The sequence below is a fragment of the Gallus gallus genome, chromosome 7 (genome assembly GCF_016699485.2).
Source record: "Gallus gallus isolate bGalGal1 chromosome 7, bGalGal1.mat.broiler.GRCg7b, whole genome shotgun sequence".
NCBI classification, from domain to species: Eukaryota; Metazoa; Chordata; class Aves; order Galliformes; family Phasianidae; genus Gallus; species Gallus gallus.
This window is the reverse complement of record NC_052538.1, coordinates 15,442,509-15,463,464: the sequence shown is the minus strand read 5'-3', so window position 1 is coordinate 15,463,464 and position 20,956 is coordinate 15,442,509. Positions and strand designations below refer to the sequence as shown.

The window sequence follows — 20,956 nt, the reverse complement described above, 5'->3', positions numbered from 1 at the left end:
TTCGGGCATTACCTCCGGGACAAAAAACGACGTACGGAAATGAACCACCTCACTCGGAACGCCCAGAACACTCCACCCTCCTCGCGCACGCCCTGAGGGAGAGCTCGGAATCACCACAGCCCCTCCCACTCTGCTGTCCATTGAGAACGCCGAGCCGCCCCATTAAGGCTCCCACCGCCCCTCCCCCTCACAGTCCGCACCCCCACGCAGCCGGCAGGGGCGGGTAGCCGTGCGCCCTTACGTGAGAGGAAGAGGCGGTGCCCGCCCGACGCCACCAGTAACGGCTGTGCGCTGCGTCTCCACCCCTCAGCGGGCGGCGGTGAGTGCGCCAGGCCAGCGCCGGCGTGGGACCGAGCGGGGCGGGAAGGCGCCGAGCTGAACGCTGGCACGGTTATATCTTTTCTTATTGCACTCTCTTTCCTTCTCCCCGCCTTCCTTCTTCGGCCGGTCCGCGCTCTCTCGTGCTGCCCCCGTTTGGGCGGGAAGGGCCCTCTCCGCGCGCGGCCCGGGACTGGCGGCCTCGCGGGTGGGGGAGGGGCGGCGGGAAGAACGTGCTAACGGCTGCCGCGCGCGCCGCCGCGGTCTCGCTCTTGCCGCGCGCCGCTGCCAGCCCGCTTTCCCGCCACGTGACCTTCCCCCTCCCCCCCTTTCTTTGGGCACCATGTTGATGGGGCGAGGGCGGGCGGGCGGGCTTACAAAATGGAGGTAATACCCGCCGCGCGGGGGGAGTGGGGCGGCCCGGCCGGATGGCGGCGGGGAGCGGCCTCCCTCTTCCCCCCGCGGCAGCGGAGGGGCTCATAACGCTGCCTGGGCGCGCAGGAACGCCGCGCTTGAGCACGGGGAGCGTAATGATGCCTCTCGAGTTCCTCGCGACCGCCACGGTCGCCTTTACCCGCGCCGTGGCGCGGCGGCCGCAATGGCGGCGGCGGGCAGGAAGCGGGAGGCTGCGGGAGGGCCGCGCTTCCGCCCCTCGGCGCTCGGCCGCCATTTCGCTGCGCTGCGGAGCGCGGGGGGAGCGCAGCCTCCATTCTGTGCCCGGGGAGCGCCGGGAGCTTAGAGCCGAGTTGAGGCGAGGGTGGGGAGAAGCGGAAGCCAGGCATCAGCGTGCCTTTGTTCTGCCCTCCTGCGTGGCTGAGAACCGCAGCAGGGCTTTAGCGGCGCTTTTTAGTCGCTCCTTTTCCGGGCAAAAGCCTTTTGAAGCGGGGAGGCCGCTTGCTGTCTCGTCCTGCTGCTCGCTGACGTGTTATGGCACACGGAGCCGCGCTTCTTCTCCCCTCCCAACCCCCCTTCCTCCATCCCGAGGGTGTTTAGCACTTGCAGTGAGCACTGAGGACCCGGGGCATAGTGCAGAGCAGCAGTCCGGGTCATTGCCATTACCCTTTCTGCATGCCCCCAGCTGGAACCGCACAGACATCCGTGGCATCCCGCCATGGTCCCGGTGGGCAGCACAAAGAAGCAGTCCTGCACAAACCACGCTCCACATTTTCTCAACTTGCATTCAAGTGAAGATCAAATCCAGCTTAAAGCGGTGATCCGCACCCTGACCAGAGGGGAACAGCGTACTGATGTCCCCTTTCTTGCTTTTTTTTCCCCCGTTCTCCTCAGAATGTAAATTTTTAGCTTAAGTGTTCCAAAGTATGGTGAGTAAAAATGGTGCAGAGTTCTATCTGGGCATTGTGTCCCCTTGCTGGCAAGCTGGAACCTATGTAGGACTGAGAGCAGAGAAACCAGTAGCTCACACTACTTTCTGTTGCTATGTTAAAAGCAGAAAAGAAACCTGATCCCTTAGCAAAACAGCTAAAAATAACTGCTTTCCATGTAAGCAATTGTTTTATTCCCTTGAACGGTTTGTCAAAGGGGAGCTATGATGAGTTCAAAGCACGCTTCAGTAAAGTTTGCTAAAATCTTGTGCTTTTTTTTTTTTCCCAGCAGATATTCCTGTTGGCATTGGGAATAAAGTACCAACACACTTAGAACTGAAAATCTCTTAATTTGCTGCCTTAAGTCTTAGATTTGGCAAGATATGTGATATGCACACGAGGTCCAACTTTGTCTGTACACAAAAAACACCAGTACATCTCTGTAGTGTTTTGTGAATGGAGGAGATTTGTCTTGAGAACATCAGTTTCCCCTCTGCTATAATAGTACTTGTCTCTTCAATGGCGGTTAAATTCAGTAGATAAAAACGTACTGAATATTTTAAAACTATTGATATTTCATTGATACTAATTATAAAAAATAGTATTTACAGAGATAGAGTGGAATTGAGGCTGTAGAGGGCTTTATTCCACTTCAGCTCACAGTATTCACCAATAAGGCAGTAATTATCTTCTGCCCATCATCACTGTGTGCTATATGTTGGTTGGTATGTAGCCCCACTGGGGAAAGCAGGTGGCAAAATCAGGGGAATTGCATACTTTAGGTTACTCCAGAAAATATCCAGACTTTTCCCTTTTTTTCCCCAAATAGTTCCAGGAGATGCATTTGGGATTTGAGGAATTGAACGGCCCAGCAGACATCAGGGTGCTAAGTATTATCAACTAAATGGACCTATTTGAAGGATCTCAAGGACAGGTTTAACTCAAGTTAATACACATGCCTTGATTTTACTTCCTGAAACTTGGAAGTTGTTAAGACATTAAATCTTTGTACTCATCATTTCGCAGTTGGGCTCAATATTAAGATCTTAATTTAAGCTTAGTTTGGCTTTAAATGTGGAATTATATTCAGGATGAAAATTATTTAATTGTAGTGTAACATAAATTAGGACCTACCTGCTTTTCTCTCTGCAATATTTGCAGGAATAAAACATGAAAAGCAGAGGAGACCAACGCAACGTTTGAACAGTTACAAACAATATACCTAATCTTGTCAGCATAGATTATTTGAAAGCAGCACAAGTGTGGTTTTACAGTAGCATATTATTTAGGTAACTACTTTGGCTACTGTAATAAGTTTCAAGGCGCATCTGAAGTAGTAAGAAATTCCTGCCAAAGGTTGAAACAGCGTAGTAAGAGAAGCTGAGCGACTTAACGATCTTGAGGAAGCTTGAAATGATAAAGGTTATGGGGAATGTGACTGTTTGCTTGTTTGTTTGAGCGCTTCCATAGAGAGGCACTCACTGAGTTTGTCTGCTGAAGTGCTTGCTTTTTGTGATGATGTGTAACTTCATTAACATTCATTGGTACAAATTGGGCATGCGAGTGTAGAGTACAGAATTATAATGAAATATACCATTTGCAAGGGAAGTAATGCAGATGACCAGTGCTGCAGATTCCTGAGGATCAGCTGTTGGCATTTCTGGTTATGCGAGAATAGAATCACGAAAGGATTCTTCCACTGGTGTTAGTGGAAAATATTTTGCAGCACAGAAACTATTTTACATCCTTCAGTTGGTGGGATCCCAGATTACTGATACAGTAGGTCATGTGCAAGATAATAATTTTAGTAAGTATTATTTACAATAGGTTTTTTTGCAATAAGAAAGATTTAAAATCTGGAGGTGTAGGGTTTGCCTGTTGAAGTAGGAGACCTGTTCATGGTAGTTATGTAAGACAGTATTTGCCATAAGTGATGCTCTGCGGAGAATCGCACTGTTTTGCCTTCTGTTGCGCCTCGTTATTCCAGCGGTTGTAAAACACCTTCATCAGGTAGCTGCTGTGCTTTGTGCAGCAACTCCTGGGTGACGTAGGCTGAGGATTTTTACCCTTGGAAATGATTGCATTTTTTCCACTTTTACCCTTTTCCATCTCCTCTCCTGTAAAGACGTACCTGTGCATTGCAGCCAGAGAAGGCCCTGCTTCGTAGGAACTGGGGTGAGTACTGACTTATCCAACCTGTTTTCTAGGTTTCCTAGATCTAAAAGAAAGGCCGAGTTAGAGTACCCTTCCAAAATGGCTGCTATTAAGGAAGAGAGAGAGGTGGAAGATTACAAGAGAAAAGGAAGACGATCATCACAGGTGAGAGGATTGCCTTTTTTTAGTTATAATAAAGTAGCTTTACGGGGAAGAGATTTAAAAACAGAAAAAGTAGAACCTAACTGGTTCTGTCTGAGCATTAATTCAGAACAACTTCTACCTTTTTCAGCCTTATAGTAGCAGAATAACTGTAAAATGCTGTATGTTACTTAGAGCTTTAAGGGGTGGGATTTTGAGCATAGTGGGGAAGTTTTGCTTTCCTAGTTATGTTATAACAAAGCTGATTAAATGAATGCTTGCGACTAAAGGTGTAGTTAGTATTTTTTTTATTTATTTTAAGAAATTCATACCTCCTCAGAATACTGACAGGAACTCGATTCTTTCCTATCTTCACGGTCTTGTTTTTAGTGGGATTGAAGACAGGTTCTTTTTTAATAAAAATGGTTGCCTGTTAGTCACTGCAAATGAAAGCGAGGCTGTACTAAGTAAAAATAACTGTTTTCTTTTGCTTCTAGCAGAAATACCGTAGACTGAATAAGGTGCGTAGTATAGAGAAGATGGTGGGTCTGTTCTGGGAGGATGGGAGCTAGTTACTTTGGGGCAGGGTGTGGAAACGGGAGGGGGGGGAATCTTGATACCCTTCAGAAAATCTTAAGATCAGCAAAGAGGGTATTAAATAATGCTTGTGTGGCTTATCACTGAGACTTTTTGATTGTGCGTTTTCATGTATTTGCCTTCTAACGTTACTTTTCCAGGGTGACTGAATAGTTTAGCTAGCTGAACCCATGTTTCTCTGGTGCCCATATGCCACTGTCATGTTGAGAGGGAGGCAGTACACCCTTAAACAAACAAAAAAAACCCTTTTCCTAGTTACATTTATCCGGTAGCGTATGGTTACTTTGTATTGAAGAATTGTGTGTGAAGTCCTCCTGCAATGAACCTCGCAGCTGTCTGCTGCTGCTGGACTTGGGATAGAATGTATCACAGGTCCTCAGCTGCCTACAATGAGCCTGGAACGCACCTACAGGTTATTAAGTTTCTAGAGAAAATGTGTTGCCGAGAAAGTTGTCTGCGGGCTTTCAGTCCCAGGAGGCGGCCAGGCGTTGGGCTGCAGTCCCACTGTGCGGGTGGAGCTGCAGATGAGCTCCTGTTAGCTCCCGTGCAGAGGTGCAGTGCAGGGGACGTTGCCATGTGCAAGAGAGCCTGTAGAGCCCCCCGGCTACAGAGCACTGAGTGGGCAAAGCCGTGCTGTGTGAAAGCTAGGATTCCTAAAGGCTAAACTCAAAAAGTAGTCATGTATCTGCAGCGCTGTTGTTTAAAAAAAATGGGATGTTAGGAAAGCTTAGGATTTCTACAGGCATCGCAAGGTGCTGCTCATTGCCATCCTTTCTTCCAAGAAAGTTACACGTAGACTGAGCCAAGTATTCGTGATTTCATGTGGGCTACAAGGAGTGTGTAATTTGATTTTGATCATGGAAGAAAAACGCAGAGCGATCCAGATGCTCCCTCCCGAATAAAAATAGAAGAAAAGCCAGCCTCTCTCGCTGCTGTCTGCCTGCAGGGGCAGCCCAACCCCCACCCATCAGTCTGGGTGCCGGTGCCGCAGCAGTGCTGGGACGTGGCTGGGTGGCGCCACTGCGCCTGCGTGCTCCCGCTGTGCCTTGGCCCTGCCCCTCCGGCTCCATATTGAGTGCAGCGGGCAGATGGCTCACAAAATGGAGGCGGCCTGCGCCGTGTAGGGCTTGGGCTCGAGGAGAAAGTAGGTAGTCACGGCAGGAATGAGGGCTCCCCGCCTCCTCAGAGCGTATCAGTTTCTTAGAGAAAGCCTTTAAAGTGCTTAGGTGGAGAAATGAAGTCTCTTTCCCGGTTGCTAGCTGCAGGCAGGCACGGCGCTGCCACCCCCACCCCCTCCCTGAAGGACCTGCAAAATGGCGTGCGGGTCTGCGGCGCTGTGTGGGAGGGAGCTGCGGGAGCAGCACGCTGCTGAGGGGGAGGGGTGTCACATTTGCTACCCAGAGACTGCTATTGTGACTGGTTCTTAGCGGAAGGATCGCGAGATAGCATCATGCGTGACAGAACAGCATGCTGAGAGCCTGAGATACCTATCCCCTGTGAGAACAAAATGCCTGAAAAGTAGCTCATCGCTACAAAGTACTGCCTTCTGTTTCTTTAGAGATCCTCTGACACAGATTTATTCTGAGGAAAATAATCTCTGGTGGAAGAGAGAAGTTAACTGCAAGTGGGGTTTTTTCCCCTATATAAGAGCAGCCGTTCATTTTCATGGAATAAAAATAGAGAGAAGGGTTTGATTTTCCTTTCAGGAGTGACCTGGAGTTCTGTGGTCATTCTTTTAAGGTGGAAATGATCTGAGTTGTTGTTTGACAACTACACGGCCTTAAGTAGTCTTAGAGAACAACGTAAAGTCTGGTTTATGGGTTTCTGGTTTTGGAGAAGTCTAAGTTCATCAAAGTAGTGAACTTAACAGAATTGATTCCTCGTATTATGAGCATTCAAAACACTTAAAAATCCCAGCTTTAAAATACCCAGCTAAAAATTAAGTAGCTACAAAGAAATGCAGTTAGTAACAGAGAACGGTGTTTCGCTTACCCTAGAGCACCTTCTGCATGCAGTGTGTTAACCCTTCAAGAGTTTAAGTTTTCCTGTAATTTAAAGGGAGATTTTTTAAATCATACTTTTGTAGTCTGTACCACTTAGGAAAGAAGTTTTAACTTTAGCCAAGAGGCCGTGGTCTGTTGGCTGTTGATACAATCGTGTAGTAATGAAGCTGGTGCCTCAGACTAAAACTTGTTAGTGAAAATGCTGGAGCTTGCTTTTGTGCTGAAGGATCTACATCCCAGATGGCTTCTCACAATCGTAGGCACAGTTTCCTGCAGTACAGCCCAACAGCTATAATACAACGGACCTTTAAAGCTGCATATAATTCTGAAGTTCTCTTTTGCGAAGTATTGCTCCATTCTGCTCTGTAGAGTGGTTGTGTAGCACTCAAGGTTTTTCTGACCAGCTCTTGCACTAGCATCTTCCTTATTTAAACTGGCAGAAGCTAAAGCACTTCACTTGCAGGCTTGAGGCAAGACTGCTTCAATATTACAAGTCTGTGGCTAGTTTTATGTAGTTCATGCCTGAGGATTATGCTGCTTGTAGTCAGCTTAGACCACCGCAATGGGAACAGTGAAGCCCATTGTACGTTACTACTGCAGAATTGAAGTGGTGTGCTGGTGTAGCCAGCAGCACAGCCAGCCGGCACCTTGCTGGGAAGTGTCTTGCACTTGTGAAGATACCAGATTGCAGAATAAGACTTTAATGTGATTACTTGTTAGAAGACTGCTTTGTCTTGGGGATGAGAGAAAGTTGTAAATGATTTTTTGCGAACTCCTTTCAGATGTGCAGGGCTATTTCCTGCCCTGTATACTGTGTAACACTAAAAGAAAGCAGAAACACGAAGGCACTTACAGGCCCACTTTATTTTTTCTTTGGAAGGCTGGGCTTGAAAATCAGCTTGTTTTAAAATGTGACTAATCACGTGTAGATGATGCCATCAAGAGCTTCAGTTCAACTCAAGTTTCTTTTAACTTTTTGCTAAGGAACAAGTCCTGCTTGACTTGTTCTCCCCATCCTTGGTTATTCATTAGTCTTTTTTTTCTGTAGGACAAAAGTCAATTTACATTTAAGAGGTAAAACTGAAAACCATGACTTACTTCTACTTTTTTTTGCTTGCGTGTGCTCAGCTAATAGTTACCCAAGAACAAAATCTGTAATTCTAAGGAATTAAGAGTTGACAAATCTTCTTCCAAATGTGTACATTTTCAAAAGGGTTTGAATACAAATGTTCCCAAACACGAGGTGTTGAATTTGAACAATAACTTTTTCTTTTACCCTGTTTGTATGCTGCAATCCTAATTTTTTGATAGCTTCTTGCAGTTCTGCTTCATGAAGTGTTAGAGCTTCCTTTTATCTAGCAGTGCTTCATTGCTGATCCCTCCAGAACAATATGCAACTCCAGTATAGGATAGGCATAAAATGAATGCATTTCCATGGAGGAAGGAAGGAAGCAAGCTACTTAGTATATTGAGATCTCTTTACTGTTGTTTGCATTTGAGCATTCTGAAGTTGTTAGCTGCCGTTTTAATTAAAATCACACTTCATTAAGTGTTGAACTTAACTGTGCTGCTGTCTACAATCCTTAGAAACATTATGTTAATGCGTTCGACCTATTTGTAGTTATGTGCACAGATAAGTTTTAGTAATGCTGTGGAATTTTAATTCTGTTGTTTGTATTCAAAATGTCTATTTTATTTTTTTTATTTTTGTAGGGCCATGAGCCTAAGGAGCCAGAGCAGTTGAGAAAGCTGTTCATTGGAGGTCTGAGCTTTGAAACAACAGATGATAGCTTGAGAGAGCACTTTGAAAAATGGGGCACACTCACGGACTGTGTGGTAAAGTGTCCAAAATTAGTTTGTGCTTTTGAAAGGACGTATAGGTACTTAATCTAGTACAGAAATGCAGAGTACTCCCCTATGTTTTTAGGTGATGAGAGACCCACAAACAAAACGTTCCAGAGGCTTTGGCTTTGTTACTTACTCTTGCGTGGAAGAGGTGGATGCGGCCATGAGCGCTCGACCACATAAGGTGGATGGACGTGTGGTTGAACCAAAGAGAGCAGTTTCAAGGGAGGTAAGTTAGGGTTTTTGTTGAACTTACTTCTTCCTCTCTACTTACTTAAGAGGCTCAATGTAATTGTTGGTGTTGCAGGATTCTGTAAAGCCTGGGGCGCATCTCACAGTAAAGAAAATATTTGTTGGTGGCATTAAAGAAGATACAGAAGAATATAATTTAAGGGAGTACTTTGAAAAATATGGCAAGATCGAAACGATAGAAGTCATGGAAGACAGACAAAGTGGAAAGAAAAGAGGCTTCGCTTTTGTAACTTTTGATGATCACGATACAGTTGATAAAATTGTTGGTATGTAATTGCTTAGTGGGAAGGGACTTAGAGAATAAAAGTGCAGCTTAACCTTCCAAAAAAACTGTTCATGGAGTATAAGATATTGGCATGATTAACTACTCGGACTGTAGTAAGAGATGAGGTAGATTTAATGTTCCTGTGAAAAGTGTGGCCATGTCTTACAGTAGCTACTTAAGAGTTGTACAGCTCACTGCTTTCAGTTGTTTGAAATTATTCTAACTCTATCCTGCTTCACGTTTTTCTCTAGTTCAGAAATACCATACTATAAATGGTCATAACTGTGAAGTGAAAAAAGCACTCTCAAAACAAGAGATGCAGACTGCCAGCTCTCAGAGAGGTAAGTATATAGTTATGCAGAGTTATTGTACATAACTGGTTTTCAATTAATGTAATTAAAGTAAAATACTTTTCAGGTCGTGGGGGTGGTTCAGGCAACTTCATGGGTCGTGGAAATTTTGGAGGTGGTGGAGGAAACTTTGGCCGAGGAGGAAACTTTGGTGGAAGAGGTAAATTACTGAGATGTTTCTAGGGTGCGATTTCTGCTCTGCTCGTGTCTGTTTTCCTGAACACGTGCTGAGTATTTAAGCCAATGACCTCATCTGTTTTGTGTTCCAGGAGGCTATGGGGGTGGTGGTGGCGGTGGTGGGAGCAGAGGAAGCTTTGGGGGTGGTGATGGATACAACGGATTTGGTGATGGTGAGTATATTGCTGCATCTCCCCATCTCTCCTTCCCCCACGTTAGGCTGCTTTAAGTCTCAGCTCTCTCTGCCTTGGACGTGAAGTCTGCTTTGGTCATGTTCTGTACATTGTAGTGCTGTGAAGAGTTGAGATTTGTCTCCCCTTCAAAATAATGGGCGAAAAAAAAAATACTCTCATGTCACGAGCTCAATGCAGTAGCTTGTAGTTCTTGATCAGCCATCACTGTGAACAGTTAAAAGAAGTTTCTGGTGTCACTTGGGATGACTAAAACTAAAAGCGGTGACCATCAGCTTTTTGGTCAACTGTAAGATGTTGATCACTGTCTTTTTCATAATGTATGAGTATCCAAAATAGATCTGAAGAGAGCTGTGCAAGTTGTCAAACAGCTATGGTGATCTCATTTTTATGCGGGAAGAGGGGATGAGAGAAGTAGCACGGAGTTAATCGTGTCTTGATTCTGCAAGCAGAAACAGTACTGACTTCTTTTGGGCCAGTTTCACAGTTCACAATTAACTTCATTGGTATGTCTGAGATCGTTAAGTCTCAGTTACTCTCTTGGTGACTTGAATTATTATTATTTTTTTTAAAGTCATCTAGTAACTTTTAACACTAGTCTAAATAAAGCTATGTCTAGATGAAGTGTGTCCAGCCAGTGGCCTGCAGGCTGCACGTGGCCAGGGACAGCTAGGAATTAGCCCTTGCTGCTGTGTTATCATGGCAACGGCCAGAACATCAGCCCTGGGCAATTCCTCATCAGTCAATGCAGCCCAGGCAAGCCAAGTGGTTGGACACTTATTATCTAGGTAAAATCTGTAAACTGAATTCTTTTGATGGCTCTGTCTACTGAGTAATCTCAGTTCGGAGGAATAAAGAGTGGCAGCAGTGACAGCCACTTCTGCAAAGAGTGTGATGTGTGGTGGTGAAAGTTATCTGAATTAATAATAATAATAATAATGATTTTCTTTTGTTTGGATTAAATAGTTTGGTTAAATGATTCAACAATAATGAGCACAGTGTGGGAGAAGCATTGTGGGAGATTTGTGTGTGTGTGTTTGTGTGCCTTTTTAGCTTTTTTTTTTTTAGTGGACCTTCTCTTACTGGTATTTTGCTGTGATGTGCTTAGTTTGTCTCTTCTTGTATTCAAAGGTGGCAACTATGGAGGTGGTCCTGGCTATGGCAGCAGAGGGGGTTATGGTGGTGGTGGAGGACCAGGATATGGAAACCCAGGTGGTGGATATGGAGGTGGAGGAGGAGGATATGATGGCTACAATGAAGGAGGCAATTTTGGAGGTGGTAAGATGCTAGCTCAAATTAGCTGACCCTTTTCTCATTCAGGTCTGAGTAGGATAGTGCAGAATGCTGTGTTACACAATTCTCCTCCCTCTGGATCAACTTTGATTAAATTATGCAACACTAATTTGCTTGGAACTTAATTTTCACAGAGTAGCTGCTGTAAACGTGTGGAGGTAGAGTAGGAGAACTTCAGTTTTTGTCCAATTGAAATATGCCGTTGGGTATCAGTTTGTACCACGTGGATCGTGTCCTCCTTTGTGAGGACTAAATGTCTTATGTTTATGGAAGCTTTATTGTCTGGTTGTGAAATGAGGTTCCTCAATTTTTATAAGAGCAGTTCTTTGGCCTATTTTGCCTTTTGAAATAACCAGGAACCACGTTATTACGTGGCTGTTTTACAGCACTAGCAAGTGTAAACCCTGGATGGCATGGAAGGCATAAAACAGAAGTCTAGCTGTGTCCTGTAAAATCAGTTCAGCCATGTTCTTATTCTGTGTTGTCAGTGTTAATATCTTTGCAGGAGTTTCAAAATGATATGGTTAGTTTCTAAATCTGTGATTGCTTCTGGAGAGGCCTTCAATGACGTGTTTCTTGTCAGGGTATACCACAAACACTAAAACATGCGTGGTTCTTTACTAGAATTTTTTGGGGAAGAAGCAGTAGGAACATGCAAGGACTCAGTGCGAGTTGAGGGGGCTAAGCTGCAAAATCTACTGCACAGTTACGAATACCTTCTGGGGTATTTATGCGCTCATTACAGTTTTATCACTTTTTACAGCAAATAAAAATTGCTCTTGGCTTGTAGTTTATGGGATTGTCACGTACAGAGCACTGAACAGTGGAAGAATGATGGTGAAACCGGAGTGTTTATCTGAGTTGGGAGGCATTAACTTTGGCCTACCATGTTAATTTCAAATTGCTACTCAAACCTGTATGAACTTTGTAAGATAGCCTGCTATTTTTCTTCTTCAGTGATATACCGACTTCTCATCTTGGGAATGCTAAGGGTTTTGCTGTCATATGTGCATTGCAAGTAGAGGTAGCGTGCTCAGTGCTTGCAAGTCTATTATAAATTGTTTGAAATAGCTGTTGCAGTTTACACTGAATGTCAGAGTTTCATGAACTTCGTGAATTTATTTCAGGTAATTATGGAGGCAGTGGAAACTACAATGACTTTGGTAACTACAGTGGACAGCAGCAGTCCAATTACGGTCCCATGAAAGGTGGTGGCAGTTTTGGTGGTAGAAGTTCAGGCAGTCCCTATGGTGGTAAATATGTTTCTGTACAAAAAACCCCCTTTGTTTAAACTTGCTCGGTATTTCTTATGTTTCAATATGTACTGTGTTTTGTTTTTTGTGCAGGTGGTTATGGATCTGGAAGTGGAAGTGGGGGCTATGGTGGTAGAAGATTCTAAAAATGCTACCAGAAAAAGGGTAGGTGTAATGCATATTTCTAATGATGATGAATGATGTGCAACTGTTCACTGAGAGTAATAATTTTCTTATCCTGTATTCAACAGGCTACAGTTCTTAGCAGGAGAGAGAGCGAGGAGTTGTCAGGAAAGCTGCAGGTTACTTTGAGACAGTCGTCCCAAATGCATTAGAGGAACTGTAAAATCTGCCACAGAAGGAACGATGATCCATAGTCAGAAAAGTTACTGCAGCTTAAACAGGAAACCCTTCTTGTTCAGGACTGTCATAGCCACAGTTTGCAAAAAGTGCAGCTATTGATTAATGCAATGTAGTGTCGATTAGATGTACATTCCTGAGGTCTTTATCTGTTGTAGCTTTGTCTTTCTTTTTTCTTTTTATTTTCCCATTACATCAGGTATATTGCCCTGTAAATTGTGGTAGTGGTACCAGGAATAAACAAATTAAGGAATTTTTAACTTTTCAATATTTGTGTAGTTCAGTTCTTCCACATTTGGTACAGAGAACTCTATAACAGAAATAAAATGTAGTTTAGGGTGTTTCCTTGTTAGTAGAGAAGATTAATGCATTTCTCAATTACTATTTTGTATTAATTTAAAGTTAACAATAGAAACACCTATTGATTTGCAGTCTTAAGGGGTCTAGTCTCAGTGTATATATGTAACTGTCATTGATAAGAGTTACATAGGCATACAGAGGGAGAACATCTGTATGTTGCATTATAGTTTGTTTAGATGTATAACTAGGATTGAGTTACTCAAATTAGTGTTTGTGAATTATAGAACTAAGCTTTACCTTCAAATGAAAATTTCAAATTACTTTTTGGTTTGTGCATATTTTTTTAATTTGTAGTTCTGTATTAGTAGTAGCGCTTCAAGAAAATAAGGCATGATAAATATTTTAACAAGACCAACTTTAGTCACATTCAAGCTGTCTCCAGTCTCATTTGAGATGTATAAGGGATAACTGCAGTTGCTGAAGTTCTGGGTGAAGAGAAAAAGACATTTGCTTTTTACCTTTTTATTTATTGTAATTCCCGAGAAGTTAAGGTGGGGTGGGAATCAAGTGCCTGTTTCCTTGGGATATACAATGATTCTGTTTCAATAAAACTATACCTTGGGGAGGGTGGCTTGGGATTTTCATCCCCTTCCTTTCTCCCCTCTCCCCTCTCCCTCACACCGGACTGTGCTGTTTCAATTAAATGAGGCATCATAGCGAGAGTAATAGGTATGTTCCTAAATAACTTAATGGCTATATACTTTCTTGCATGCACCCTAGGCAATTTTCTGGACACATTCATCTGACTGGGAGCCAAGGGTAGCACAGGTGTAATCACTGACAGTCCCAGGTAATGGCGTTCCAGAAGCCCGTTCACGATGGGCTCTAAGTAGCATAGCTTTCAAGCTTTTTCCCTTACGAATATCTAAGCTCAGGTAAGAGCTTGAGAACGAAACAAAACACAATCTAGTTATATTTTACTGACCAGTAATGCTTCCCACAGCATAGAATGGTACAGTTTTAAATTTCCGGAGGTAGAACGATAGTGTTTTACAGTTTGATTTGATGCACTGGAGTAGCAAATCTTATCAGCACATCTGGCTAGAAATTGTACTCAATTCTCATTACTGAACTCCAAATTAAGGCAATACGATCTCTGCTTTTCTCAGCTGATGCCACTTCTCTCTCAACTATTGCCAGGACAGTGCTTTCTGACAATTGAGACTCAGAAGAGTAGGGACACAGTCAATAGAAGAAATGTTCAGACACTTGACAATATGTGATATTGGAAATTACACCTGTTTCACTTCTGGGTCAATGTGCAGTATAAGGTAAATGCAATTCCAGTGTAGGAATGAATCTGCAAAGATGTATGAAATGGCTTAAGGCATAATCAGTCATATTAATATAATTTTAAGAAGTTATTAGAAAAATGAGTGTGTTGCTTGGAAAAAAAAAAAATTAAACGATGTTATTTGAACACTGTTATTGAGTGTATTTAGACTGCAGTACACTAAAACAAGGAACCACTGTCAAGATGTTAGCCTCCAAACTGGATTTGCAAAGTCTGCTTATTCTTTTCTGTGGCGTTTTAAACTATCTCTAACTTAAAAGCGAGAATTGCCGATGCAGTGAACGTTTTGTTGTTGTACATAATTTGGGCTTGTGGGGAGGGCGGGTGGGGGAAGGCTGTATTTCAATAAAGGCATCTTTTTAAACAACCCACTCGGAGTTTGAAAACACACGAAAAACTAAACCATCTCCCTAGGGAGTGAGCCACCCAACTGCTGACTTGCTTTGTACGTTGCTACACTTAGAAGCTGTGTAGATTTGTAACTGGGGCCTGCATCTGGTTGCAGGGACAACTGGAGAATGGGGTCGATGTCCCTTCTGAAAATGGATATGGTATTTCTGAAAGTTTTAGAATGTATTGACAGTGTTCTTTTTAACAGGGCCTCTTGTAGCTGTACTGTGACAACAATGTTAACTTTGAAAAATAGTGTCATAATAAACTTTATGAACAAGATCTGTATGCAACCTTTTAAGAGATGGAGTGTGTAAGTGACCGCTGTGTAGGTGGGTGGGGTAGCTTAGCTGTTGTTTGTGATGTGGAAAAGTGTAAGCTGTGAGGACAGTGATTAACCGGTTTTAAAGAACCTAGGATGTACTTCTTTGATCCGTACTTTGTTAAGGAGACCCTAAGACAGGAAGGACTTCAGCAGCCTTTTGAGTATGGAGAAGTCAGCATAATTAAAGAATGACAAGGCAGCAGGAGCGACAGCTTCAACTTCCAGAAAAGTGAAGGCATAAGATACTGTGCTGATAGTGAGCAGCTTTCCAAAGTCTAGTTAAATCTGCTTATCACAGCTGAAATATCGAAGAAAGTCTAGCAAGAGTTCTTCACCTTTTGGAACCTCCTTGAGTGATAGCTACTTGAGTTGACTCAAAATCAATAGGTCTAGCATTTAGACCTGAAAGGAAGGGCAATGAGCATAGGTAAGGTTTGCCTTTAAAATTTTTCATGAATTAAAAAGAGTGGTTGGAGGTTTTGAAAACAAGGTAAGAGTAATTTCTTTAATTTTCAGGTTGAATGAGAAGCTGCTGCTTGACAAAATGGGGAATGTCTTGCACATCCTCTTCAATTGAAGGTTTCTGACTGGGTAAGATTGTAGTGCATAGTAAAACGTGTTTATTGCTTATTTCCTTCTAGGCTTTCCTTGACCAGCCTTCTGGTAGCAGGGAAAGCTTTAAGTATAAAGGAGCAAGCGTTCCAAAGTATGTCATCCGCTGTCTCTTGTTCTGGATTAGGGGTGTTGGCTGACATTATTGCTATTCAAGAATCTTCCATTCCTGGCAGGTACAATAATGCTATGTCAGAGATCAACAAAACAGAAATGATAAATGGTTTTAAATTTGTGCTTTAATTACCATTAGGAGTGCACTGTCTGTCTGTCTTTTTTTTTTTTTTTGAAAACATGTTCTTGAAACCCAGTGTTGCCATGGAAGGGCTATCATATGTAAGCTGTTCATCACAGTCCAAAGTAGTCTGTGCTTTACTGAAGCTCTAATTGACATAAAGACATTCTGCAATTATTTGATCAGTGGTTTTCCCTCCTAATGAATGCCTTGCCTTACCAAGCGAGGTTGTACTTCAATGTAAAGATAAGAGTTCCCTTTCCGATGTTTCTGTGCTTGCAGGGTAGGCCAGTGGAGGCTAATATCTTAAAGCGATACTCAGCTGAAAGCACCACTGTAAATGGATAAATAGCAATGAAATCAATTCATGGATTTTTTTTTTTTAATTTTTTAATTTATTTATTTTGCATGGGGGTTTTTTAACTCTTGGAATGTGTATTTCCTATTCTGCTGTGTCCCAGGACTGCATCCCATACCTGTAAGAGTCTATAATTGAAAAAGTCCTCTGGATAGCAGTTAACTATTTGAACTTCTCAGTACCTCTTTGCATCTTGGCAGTATTTCTGCGAAGTCTATTTTAGTGTTTGTTCTGCTTAACTTACTCAAGGCAAATGGAATATGTGCAGTTCAGGGCTTGGCCATATTGCAGACTGATTACAGTAGCTGAACTTGCTAGTGGCTGTCTGAACAGCTAGAAAGCAAACTTTATGTTGGAACACGTACAACCAGAGGTTAACTTGAAGTATTGTTACAAGGGTAGTGTGCGAATTTCATATCATCAGGAGATAATTACTAAATGGAAATCTCATAGTGAGTATATACTTAAATAAAATGCTGACATGTTTTTACTTAGGCTTGAGCCAGAATTAACCCCGTTATAGTGAGATCACAGTCTCCTTAGTATAGTATACTAGGTAGCCTGTTGCTTAGTTGACTTGCTTACTGTGTTAACTAGAGGTTAAAAACCTTATTTTTGTCTCTGCTATGCAGCGTTGCCCTTCTGAGCTGATGTAGTCACTCAGTGCCACAAATCGCCAGGGAAAGCATTCATGTACTCAGTTTGTAGAAAGGTATTTGCCCATTAGAGGAAGGGGAAGTGTTGCAATCTTTTAAAAACAGACATCTTGGAAAAATGAGTAAGTTTTAACAAAAATGTCTAGCTTGCATCCCATTACTCAATACACTGGCCCTAGTAAAGCCTTACCCTTCCATACTGTGCTCTTCAGGCTTTTTTGCACTGTCTGTGCAAGAAGATACTCCTCAAGTTACTTTTGCATTTCATTTTATAATACTCTTATTAGATTGATTGGCTTCATTTGCTCATACCCCATTGGTTTTTGTTGTTTTTCAGAAATAAAAGTTCTCAAAGATGATCAGATCCTTAGGGAATATTTGATCAGGCGTATCTTTGCTCAAGAGACACTTCCAAGAGTTAAGAACCTTATTTCATGGCTAGCTTTTTTCTTTAGCAGCTGTAAATGGAGATGCAAGGATGTGAAAATCAAGTTGCAAAGTGTTGGTCCCAATACTGCAGTTCTGTAGAAACTTATTAAACACCTAAAGCTGTATGTTAACTTGAAAGCAATTTGTCCTTCCAGGTAGTAAACGTATTTCCCTAAAATGAGCCCAGGCTGATGCAGATGTGATTAACTGTTATTAGACAATACTGAAACAACACAGCATCTTAACTTTGATATCCTTTAAATATTTTAATATGGGAATGGGAATGCTGCTCCTCTTCCAAGTATCGCTTGTGTGATGTACTGACTTACTGGTATTGCTTCCTGTATTTAAGACATTACCTTTTATTCACAGACTGTCTGCATTACAGTGGAGTATTCAGATACCAGTCTGTGATCTCTGACAAATATTTGTATCTTGTGTGAAGCATGAAAGATCCTGAGTGTCACAAAAATGCAGATATCTGATATTCTTTTTCTGCTGTGGGTGCTACAGGTTGACATCTCTGTCTAAGATTAGCTTTTTCCTCATCTAAAGTAATCCAGGTATCTCCGTAGAAGAACAGTGACCTTCATGTAGAAGATAATACCGCAAGATTGGAAACAGAATAACATACTAAAATAACTGGCAAAGACTTCAAGAGCAATGGTGCTAGTATGGTGATGTCTGAACCTTGTCCTTAAACAAGTTCAAAAATACGGAAATGAAAAATTTCAGTATAGTCCATAATGGATTGAAATGTTAAAATATTTCATTTTTGTATCAAAATAAAGTGTATGCTGTCAAATGACTCACAATCTGAAATGTGTTGCCATCACTTTTGTTTAGCGCTGAGAGGAGTATGAAGTAATCTCAAACTACTGCAATGCAGCGGTGGGATCATTGTTCCAACCGGGTTCTGCAAGTCAGAAATTAACTTTGATTCAACTCAGCACCTGAGCTTTAGTTGTAATGGCTTTGCAATGGAATGATTTGACCAAGAAACAAAAGGTCTCCATGTGGAGGCTTGTCAATGTGTGAGAATCTACATGATGTGGCAGTGTCACTGGTCAGTCCCAGGTTTGGGAGCACATCCTGTTCCTTGGTTGTGATCACAAAATGAAAGACGTGCAACCTGATGTTTTCATGTAGACTTCAATGATCTAATACAGAATATTGCTGCCTTAATGTTTGGTGTTGTAAGTACAAACACCATTGTGTTTGTGATGGGGAAAGTTTGGCTTTGCATTGAATGTATGTTGTGGTCTGAGTTACTTCAGACTGACTTTTTGCTAGGTGGAATTCAAACAGGATTTCTACATTAACTGTATTCTTTTTATCACACTTCATCATATTTTTCATCTTGGTAATGGAGTAAGTAACTGTATCACAGCAGACCCTGCAGAGGCTGTAAGAATGTTTGTCTTAGACTTCTGCATTAGTGCTAAATAAGTACCAAATTATAATGGAGGGCAGAGGTTTACCAAGGTCTCTTTTATACCCAAATTGTGATTAAAATATTAATGTTGCATCTAGAGAGAATGTTTTCTTATCAAGCCCTTGATAACCTGGATAATGGGAGGGGGTGGGAGGGAGGAAGGGGGAGGCATCTTGCTGTTCTCTGCTGTAGTGAGATGTACCTGTGTTAGAGCTACTGTGTATCACTTGAATGTCAGTCCAGGGCCATAGCTCAGTATGATTTTTTTCTTAGTGCTTATACTTTAAAATTGCCATTCTCAGTTATGCCTTAGATCATCTTGCTTTAAATGGCACCGAATTCTCATGTTCCTCTAGTGTTTCAGACAGTTTTGTTGACTCCTTAGGATGTCTTCCTTCCTTGTCAGTACTGCGTTCAAAGTCAATACAGGCATGCTGAACAGCGGTAGCAAGAAAAATACCCTATGCTACTGTGATATCTTTGATTTAGTTTACCTGGTGACTGGCTGTTCTATCTAGAGCAAATAAACCTGCTTAATCTGTCAATCATGACTTTCAGGTTTTAAACCATTGGTATTGAGCATTTGCTCCAAAAAGTGATGTTCTCTTGCCTTTAGAGCATGTCAAGGACTCTGCAGGGGGATGGACTCATGTGCTATTAACATGAAGGTTGGTAAACAAGGTAAGTGTAAGTAAGGTCACCTGGGTTTCTATTTACCAAAAAATATCATGTGCAGAAACGAACATCTGAATGTGATGGGCAGTATTCCTGGTGTTTCCAAGAATGTTGCAGATCTTGGGAGCAGCTGAGCTTAGAATGTTTTTCCTTTTTTTCCCCATCTCCTTGTGTGAGCTTGCGATTGTTGCAGTGCCTAGGGGCAAGAATTGGCTGCTTTGTTGCACCAGTATAGTTTCCTGAAGAGTAAATGACCCAAGTCACTGTGTAACAAACTACAGTTAGCATGAGGTTGGGAACATGCAGCCACGTGCAGACAGTGGAGATGATGAAGAGGGAAACTTTTGGTAGTTCTTCCACTTCTGGTAGTAGTGAGCTCACAAATCAGCCCAGGCATCACTGCAGGAAATGGCCATAACAAATCTGTGGTTAGGCCAGACCAGAGCGCAGCCAGGCCTCTCTAAAGTTGCCTTACTATGAGGCCTAATAGTGCAAATGAGAGCACCTTGCTGGCAGGATTCTCTTGGTACTCAAGGCATGATAGCTCATATGTGGTAGGATAATAAAAAAAGAGACATGCCTTTGGGGATAATCTGTCATTGGTCAACTCTGTTAGATAAGACTGAAAGTTAGGTTTTCCAGCGTCAGATACTGACCTGCTCAGAGGTGCTTTTGAGAATGCAATATTTACAGAAAGAGGAATAATAATTGTAAGAGTGGAAACTACTGTTCTTGCTCAAGGGCTACTTTTCCTATTGGCTGCAGCTGTAATGGTAAAGGTTTTTACCACCACAAGTGCAATCCTTGTTTCCTAGCATAATGTTTAGCTAACTTGATGGAATAACTAGCATAGACTCATTTAGCTAACATGATGGAATGCACTTAATGTGGTTCTAAAATCAGCAACAGTTTTCAGAGCATTAAGGTGAATATCCAGGCTTTAAAAAATTTGTAAGAAATAAGTTGAAATTGTCTTGTACTTACTGACCTGTACTTATTGGCCCCTTCTGACTCACATACAAACACCTGTGGGGAAGGACCTCACTTTGGAAAGTGGTAAGGAACTTGAGAAGCTGTGTGAAACTGTTACCTGTGCTCTAGTTCTTTATGGGTAGGCACCTGGAGCCTCTTTCAGCTGGAGCCTGTCTCCTGATACTGGCACTTGATTGTATCCTATTGGAAAGGCAGGGCAGCCAACAGGAGCAGGGTTCCTAGCATCATCCAGCCCTGCAATACAACTACCTTCTTGGTAAAGCGGCTGGAACAGGTCTGCTCTCCTACTCCTGGCTCTTCTCTGGTTAACTAATGTCATACTTCAGCTGAAGCACAATAGAGACCATGTGCATGTTGGCACCAGGTAGCAGAACGGCCTCTGCTATGCAGAATCTGTAAATGAGATAACAGAGGGTGAATGACCAGCTCACAAAGTTTAAATACAAAATTTTGGGAGTAATGAAAACAAAAGCTGATAACGAAGGCTTACACTGCTATTATTACTGTGACCAAGTGGACAATAACATGCTTGTGAAATTTAGTGCTACACAATAGTTGGTTACTAATATTTAGGAAGGAGGGCTTACAGAGCTGCTGGAGTTGTGTCAAAACAGCAGAGAATAAGTGGGAAAAAAGGAGAAGCTCCATCGCATCCCCGATGCAGAAACACTCA

At 42.4% G+C, this 20,956-nt stretch overlaps 1 protein-coding gene across 50 annotated transcripts; it reads left to right on the top strand.

The window, feature by feature from the left end:
* The first annotated feature begins 243 nt into the window (after positions 1-243).
* HNRNPA3 (heterogeneous nuclear ribonucleoprotein A3) lies at positions 244-18,002 on the top strand. Of its 50 annotated transcripts, XR_005861291.2 has the most exons (15): positions 302-390; positions 3,848-3,959; positions 4,433-4,456; positions 8,249-8,371; positions 8,463-8,609; positions 8,688-8,898; positions 9,149-9,238; positions 9,300-9,407; positions 9,517-9,597; positions 10,747-10,893; positions 12,036-12,161; positions 12,255-12,326; positions 15,407-15,481; positions 17,336-17,430; positions 17,739-18,002. XR_005861291.2 is itself a non-coding variant. In XM_040703625.2 (13 exons), exons 2-12 carry the CDS (start codon positions 3,894-3,896, stop codon positions 12,305-12,307), a joined length of 1,155 nt encoding a protein of 384 aa, XP_040559559.1. In that variant the 5' UTR covers positions 244-319; positions 3,848-3,893; the 3' UTR covers positions 12,308-12,326; positions 12,413-14,847. The 50 variants fall into 50 exon arrangements, 30 of the variants coding, with proteins under 30 accessions (XP_040559559.1, XP_040559556.1, XP_046799702.1 ...); XR_006939798.1 differs by having other exon boundaries at positions 244-319; positions 17,336-18,002; XR_006939801.1 differs by lacking the exon at positions 17,336-17,430 and having other exon boundaries at positions 302-385; positions 9,315-9,407; positions 17,736-18,002.
* The last annotated feature ends 2,954 nt before the right edge of the window (positions 18,003-20,956 follow it).

Excerpts from the sequence above, each read along its gene's own strand:
- HNRNPA3 (XM_025152378.3), top strand. The coding sequence starts at position 3,894 with ATGGCTGCTATTAAGGAAGAGAGAGAGGTGGAAGATTACAAGAGAAAA. Across the intron at positions 8,372-8,462 it reads GCACACTCACGGACTGTGTG|GTGATGAGAGACCCACAAAC; the intron begins GTAAAGTGTCCA and ends CTATGTTTTTAG. Across the intron at positions 9,598-10,746 it reads ATACAACGGATTTGGTGATG|GTGGCAACTATGGAGGTGGT; the intron begins GTGAGTATATTG and ends TTGTATTCAAAG.